Here is a 7910-nt window from a genome sequence, read left to right as displayed (position 1 = left end):
AATAATAATAATAATAATAATAATAATAATAATAATAAAGAAAAAGAAGGAGAAGAAGAAGAAGATGATAAGAACTTTGAGATGAAATATTAAGGTAAGGATTAAACAATGATAAGAACAAATGTCAAGGTTAGAGGTTCCACTAATGGTATGTCAAACAAGTATAGTATAAACTCTTATTATTCAATTAGAAACCACACACAAAAGAGATTCCAATCTGATTATAGATTATTAACATGATTACATTAGTCATCTTATTTGATTAATGCTAATACTTGTAAATCTCGTCAAGCATTCACGATTATAACTTATGTTAACAACAAATCAAGTTCCTTTCATAGCTCAAGTGTCGGTTATACCATACAGTATAGGCTATGAAAGTGCCAAGCATTTGTTGTACCAAGTGTTATACAACATAAATCAAGATTAGTCATTTAACAAGCAACGTATTAAAGAGTGAACAAGATAACAAATACAAAACATGTTAATTAAGTAAATAAACAAAATAAGAATATAAATAAGATAAGAGTTAACTAAATAAAGGAAAAGAAATGAAAGGCATAAACTTGATATTAATGAAAGCAAAGCATAAATATTACAAAAAATACAAAGAGAGAAAACAAGAACATGATCTTGATCTAAAAACCAAGATGCCTAAATGCATGACAAATGCCTCCTTTTATAGACCAAAATTAGGAACTATTGATTTGATGACTAATTGATGAGTGGGTGGTCAACTCTTGACTTGGTGACAATCCCTATCTTCTCTTGTCTACCCAAAATATTATTGATAACGTCAAAATTAAAACCACTTGAAAACATGAACATTGTAGGTAATTATCTCAGCTTTGTTGTGTAAAAACTTCAGGTCATTTGGAATTCTAGAACTCCAAATATGGGTCAACTATTGAACACTGCTCGGGCTGAAAGACAGATTCAGACTTCTTTGTTGTTGCTACAATTTGGACTTGAAAATGATCATTTTAAGTCTTGGGCTCCATATAAAAGTTGTAGGCCTATGTCTTACCTTTCCATCCATATAAAGTAGACCTAAATCTGAGATTTACAGCTCCATATATGACCCACTTACCGAACAGTATTCCGGTTTGGACTTCACCACCATCTTTTTTCTAAGTTTGGCCATCTCTTTATCATTTCAATTTCAGTTTTTAAATTCATCAATCAATCCTTTCATTTATGTGATAGGCCTGCATTTAAAATGAATATTTACCACAAATTAAAGGTATCTTATATTATTAGATATATTATTATAAAACATGTGTTAGTTAAGGAGTTATTGATACTTCAAATGCAAAATGATGATATAAAACCTTGATAAAAATGCATTTTCAAGTACTAATCACTTTTCTTTCATTAATATCAAGTTTATGCCTTTCATTTCCTTTCATTTACTTAGTTAACTTTTATCTTATTTATGTTTTTATTTTGTTTATTTATTTTTCTTTTTTTCATAATGTTTAGTTAAGTTTATTATGTCAAGGTGAAAAAGGTTACACTAATGGTGTAAGAATAAGTATAGTGTAAATTTAATATGGACTTTAATGTTTAATACTAACATGTTTTATATTTGTTATCTTCTTCACTCTTTAATACTTTGCTTGTTAAATGAATAATCTAGATTTATGTTGTATAATACTTGGTACAATAAATGCTTGACACTCTCATAGCTCATACTGTATGGTATAATCGACACCTGAGCTATGAAAGGAACTTGATTTGTTGTTAACATAAGTTATAATCATGAATGTCTGACGAGATTTACAAGTATTAGCATTACTCGAATAAGATAATTAATGTGATCATGTTAACAATTTATAATCTCATTGGAACCTCCTTTGTGTGTAGTTTCTAATTGAATAATAAGAGTTTATATTATACTTGTTTGACATACCATTAGTGGAACCTCTAATCTTGACATTTGTTATTATCATTGTTTAATCCTTATGTTAATATTTTATCTCAAAGTTCTCATCTTCTTCTTCTTCTTCTCTTTTTTTTTTTATTGTTGTTGTTGTTGTTGTTGTTTTATTATTGTCATCTATAATTTATATAATTAACCTCCTTGTGGTTCAACCCCGGTCTTGCCGAGTTATTTATTACTTCGACACTCTTACACATGGGAGAAGACATCAATCTTTTAGTCGTGTCACTAGGACCTGGTCAACTTGGTTGCTAGACCAATCTGGGTTTAATAAAAGACAAGTTGTGGCAACAACACGGTTAAACCCGAGAAACCCAGCAAGTCAACCCATGACCCAGGCGAATTCGGATGAGACCTGATTTTTTTTCAAATGTAAGATTTGAAAATTATTAGTATATATACTTTATGTTTCAAAAAAAAATTATATTTCTTCAATGTGGGATAAAAAATATTTTGGTTTAAATATTTTAATTTAAAACGATAATATAGTATCTTTTTTATTTGGAACTTTTCATATATATACTCTATATTTTCAAGAAAAAAATCATGATTTTTTAATGTGGGATAAAAAAAATTTTAGTTTAAATACTTCAATTTAAAAGAATAACATAATACCTTTTCAATATAGGATTTAAAACCTTTTCGTATATATATTTTATGTTACCATGAAAGAAATATTTTTTTTAATACGAGATTTGAAACCTATTACATAAACTCTATGGTTTTTAAAAAAAGTTATGTTTTTTAAATATGGAATAAAAAAATTTGATTTAATTATTTTAACTTAAAAAATTAATATAATATATTATTTATAATATATATAATCTATATTTATATAGATTTTTTATATAAAATATTAAAATTTTAAATTTTTTAACTTAATTCAAATTAATTGAATTAATGTATAAAATCTGTAACCTGACTCTTTAGCCGCGTGAACCTCGAACAGTATTTAAAAACAATGATTAGGAGGCATCCACATTTCACACCCACCACCAAATGCGTGTGACTCGTATGGTAGCCCACTTCTGCAAATGCCCCCAAAATGTCCCCACTTTCAAACAGTTTACTAGTGACCCCGCCCTCACCACCTCCCTATTCTACATATAAGCATGACCTCATCGCCATTTTTTAACTTCCCATCATCCCATCCAATCACTGTTCTGATGTGTTGTTGAATGTGAGAAAAAGACAGAGAGCCAGGACAAACCGACTATCCTTCTCTCAGTAGATGTTTCATCCAACCAGGTGAGTCCACGTCGACACAAGCATCAACAGCTCATTTCCAGTCTTCAACTTCGACACCACCGCCACCACGTGGAGTCATGATCACGCATGGGACGGGTCACTAATCTCGTGAACCCCACCATCACCATCTATATCTATTTATTTTTTATTTTAAAAATATTAAAAATATTAATTTTTTTTATTTTACAGTTTTTTATATATTAATATGAAAAATAAATTTTTTAAAATAAAAAATATTATTTTAATATATTTTTTAAAAAATATTTTAAAAAACAATAAAATAAAAAAACATAGAAGACCACACTTGAATCCGTACACATCCAGTGCCCACACTTGAATCCGTACACAACCACTGCACAAAAAAAATCAAATTAATCTCCCATGTAATTACTCCATCATTCATCGAAACCATTATCTATAACAACATTGACGTGGCACGTTCTCAAGCGAGCGTTTCATGTTGACTCTCGTATTAAGGTACTAATAATGAGTAAAGCAGCGTTAATTGATCAATTAATCAATAATAAAATTAAGAAGATAATTTTTTTTCATTTTTTGGTTACTTTTAAGGAAGATTCAAAGAGAAGAAGCTGACGCTGGTCTATCAAAAACAAAACACTCTATCTTCTCTATATATCTTGATTTGATTTAATCTCATTAGATACATCAGAAATAAAAACCTTCCAAAAGAATTAGAAGGGAAAAAAGAGAGGAAAATAAGTAACATAAGTTACTTGGGTTTTATATCAAACCCAAGTATCTTTCAAAATCACCAGATATACCCCAGAAAAATAAAAAGAAGATTGATATAGATACATTTACATAAAAGGAAAGCAGTCATTTCATATTTTCCAATTTCCATGGTCTTGCGGACTTTTCCATTTCCTTGAATTTCTTGAGAGATTTTTTTTTTCATTTTTCTGTAATTTGAAGTTAAAAAAATCAAGGAGATTTACGGGATGTAGAGACTAGGGTGATCTTGATCATTCCATTGGCTCTGACTCCAGTAAGCTTGATCGACGGCATTAGGAAGATCAAACAAACTAGTAGCTTGGTCTCCACTCCCTAATGGCCAGTCCAACGCTTCAAATTCCCCATCATCATTCTTTGTTGATCTACTACTAGGCAAAGCTGATAACTCAACGCGAACCGTCTGATTAATCCACCCCCCTCCTCCTGTCATCTCCTGCTGTTGATGATTTTGCCACTGCTGCTGGTTCTGATTATGTTGGACATGATGCTCGAGCCCCTGTTGCTGGTGCGGGGGCTGGTGTTGGTTCATCATGTTACTAAATCCAAACAAGTCATTCGTCGATGTGATCAAGCTTGTAAAACTCCCAATCTCAGAAAAAATCCCACAGTCCGATCCTTGCTCGAGCAAAGAAGGTTCAAAACTCGGATTCACATTCCCATGCGGAAAGATTTTGGATTCAACAATACCATTTAATAAATTATTGGAGACAACAGAGCTTACAGAGAGCGCAGACACTGCTTCCGCTGTAGTATTTGCATTCGTGTTATTGGTAGCTGTAAGACTTGAACTCTCACTACTAGAATGAGAGTCGGAGGATTTATGATCTCGCTGCTGATGTTGTTCCTGTAGCTCCTGCGGTGTGGTACTGGAGGCCGTAATTGTATCACAAGTTGTAGTTGGTGTATTTTGTTTAAGCTTAGACCGCTTGGTCTTGCGGCATCCACCGCCAACAGGAACGTTGCGGAGGACACCGCCTTTAGTCCAGTAACGCCGGCAACTCTTACAGAAGTGACGAGGCTGAGAGAGATTGTAGTTGTTGTAGTAACAGAATTTCGTGTTCAGCGAGTCACATCGTGGGCACTTTAATGCTTGTTGGTTCTGGTGGTGGTGTGGCCGTAGTTTCCTGTCACCTCCACCTCCATCTCCACCGCCAAATAACCTGCCTCCTCCTTCAATTGAGCGGGTGTCTTGCATTTCTAAAAGCTCCTCAACCACCACTAGCTAGCTTTGTTTAGAATTTTCAGTTTTTCTTTTTGGGTTGTGTCAAAATTGTTTTATAACAATTCGAAGAACAGTTGAGAAAAAATGGAGAATTCTGTTTCTTAAACATCTACTTTTCAATCAGGAAAAAACGACTATGAAAAAAAGAGCTCAAAGCGAGTGCTGAAACTCCTCTGGCAAAAACCCACCTCCAAATCTTCTTCTAATACGTTTCTTCATTATTTCTATTTCCCATATTATCCTTGTACTACACCCAAATTTGCGAATGTTGTCCCTATACGCGAAATCTCACAACCACCCTACGTGGACTGGAGCTGTTTTGTGTGAAGTGGGGTGTTATTTGGGATTTCGAGGGTTTGGAGGTGAGAGAATCTAGGCTGTTTAAAGGGTGACACGTGGACGGGTGAGAAAGAGTGGGTGTTGCTGTCCACAAAATCAGGTTGTCGCCTTGTCGGCCACCCCCGGTTTATCTGCTCTGATAATCGGTGTCAGTACAACTGGTTGAGGAGATGCCACGTTGCTTGTTATTATTGGTGAGTTGTCGAAAGAAAAATACAATGAGTCTTTTGCTCAAACTGAACAAGGATTTGACTGATACTGTACTATGTATCTGACCTCAAGTTGTGTAACGCAGTGCGCTTTGGGATCTTATATTTTATTTGTTTATTCGATCCCAAGATATGATCATGGCATAGATAGTGTCAGAGTTTTTAACCCAGCCTCGCAAATTTCATGGGATTTGGTATATTATTTATTTTTGTATTTTAAAAATATTTAAAAATATTTTTTATTTTTTATTTTAAATTAATATATATTTAATGTTTTTAGATATTTTAATACACTGATATTAAAAATAATATAAAAATAAATATTATTTTAATACATTTCTAAATAAAAAATACTTTAAAAAAATTATAACCATACTCTTAAATAAACACGAACTTCAATTGAAGAGGGATTCAATACAATATATCGATATGCAAGGAGAACAAGATCAAAATGATATTATGAAAATAGCAATAATTCTTGAAGTGTAAATAATGTTGTCTTTGAAATATTAATTGTTCCTTTTATATTTATTACATAGTTAAAATAATATATTTTTATAATAAAACAAAATCCTAAAATTTATAAATAATTTTTATAAGTTTCTTAAGAATTTATGTATTATTTCTAATGAATATAAACAAAAAGTTTATAAAGAAAAATAAAGAGAGAATAAGATGGTTTTTTATTTGATTTATGTCAATATTAAACTAATATTTGTTATGAAAATAATACCCTTTCATATCATTATATCTATAGAAATTTAAAGGCATACCTGATGCGAACCTCGTGGTCACGCAACCCATAATTAAGATTTAGATCTGATCCCGGAATATCGAAATAGGTCTGATAAGAGTGTGACACAATAAAAATCTATCCCAATGCACTAATACTATTGGAATAAGTAGGATAACGCCATGAAACTAGTTAATCTTCGATAAGTCAGATTCAGTTCATTTAAGAACTGAAAAATGCAAGAATCACTCTCACACATTGATTAGTACTTAAAAGTGTATTTTTATCAAGGTTTTATATTATCATTTTACACTTGAAATATCAATAACTCTTTAACTAGTGCATATTTTATAATAATATATTTACTAAATATAAGATACCTTTAATTAATAGTAAATGTTCATCTTAAATGTAGGCATATCACATAAATAAAAGGATTTATTGATAAGTTCACCTACTGAAATTGAGAAGACAAATAGAGGGCTAAACTTAGAAAAAATATGCTAGTTTAGTTCAAAGTGGAACATTGTTCAGTCACTAGGTCATATCTGGAGCTGTAGATCTTGGATTTTAGTTTGATTTATATGACTAGAAGTTAAGACATAAACCTAAAACTTTCATGATTATGCAAAACTCAATTTTGCTGTTTGGAAGTTAAAATTTTAGCAACAACAGAGAAGTTAGAATTTGTTTTGCAGCCCAAATATTGTTTAGTGTTCAGCTTATATTTCAAGTTTTAGGAGTCCAAATTCAACTTATATTTCAAGTTTTAGGAGTCCAAATGACCTCAGTTTTTTTTTTTTTTTGCTAGAAAGCTAAGATAATTTCCTAGAACTTTTATGAATACAATCTGTTCAAATTCTAATATTAGCAATGACGTTTAGTTCAGACAAAAAGATAAGGATTGTCATCAAGTCAAGATATGGCCACCAACTAAACAATTAATCAACAAATCAATAGTTCCAAATTTTGACCTATAAAATGAGGCATTTGCCATACATTTAGGCATCTTAGTTTTCAGATCAAGATCATGCTCTTTATTTTTTCTTTATATTTTTGTAATATTTAAGTTTATTTCATGTTATATTTTCCTTGATCTTTTATTTACACTTTTCATTTTCTTTACTATACTTATGTTTTTTTGCTGTTTATTTATGTTTCTCTTCTTCATTATGTTTAACTAAGTTTATTATGTCAATGTGAAAAGGTTTCACTAATAGTGTTAAGATAAGTATAATATATATTCAATATGGATTTCAATGGTTATATCCAAACAACTTGCTATTAACATGTATTATCTTTCGATCTTACTAATTCTTAATACCTTGCTTGTTAAATGGTTAATTTAGATTTGTGTTGTATAACACTTGATACAACAAATGCTTACCACTTTCATAACCAACCATATAGTATAATCTACATCTGTGCTATGAAAGGAACTTGATTTGTTGTTAACATAAGTTA

The 7910-nt window shown here is 31.0% G+C and overlaps 1 protein-coding gene across 1 annotated transcript; it reads right to left on the bottom strand.

Moving 5' to 3' along the window:
* Positions 1-3792: 3792 nt before the first annotated feature.
* Positions 3793-5521, bottom strand: LOC105108074 (dof zinc finger protein DOF5.4-like). The gene has a single exon (XM_011002230.1). It carries the CDS (start codon positions 5136-5138, stop codon positions 4143-4145), a length of 996 nt encoding a protein of 331 aa, XP_011000532.1. The 5' UTR covers positions 5139-5521; the 3' UTR covers positions 3793-4142.
* Between the last annotated feature and the right edge of the window lie 2389 nt (positions 5522-7910).

The sequence above is a fragment of the Populus euphratica genome, unplaced genomic scaffold (genome assembly GCF_000495115.2).
Source record: "Populus euphratica unplaced genomic scaffold, PopEup_1.0 scaffold178.1, whole genome shotgun sequence".
In the NCBI taxonomy this organism is placed as follows: Eukaryota; Viridiplantae; Streptophyta; class Magnoliopsida; order Malpighiales; family Salicaceae; genus Populus; species Populus euphratica.
Note: the sequence above shows the minus strand (reverse complement) of the source record. Positions and strands in the feature narration are given on the sequence as shown.

Coding starts and splice junctions, on each gene's coding strand:
- LOC105108074 (XM_011002230.1), bottom strand. CDS start 5,138: ATGCAAGACACCCGCTCAATTGAAGGAGGAGGCAGGTTATTTGGCGGT.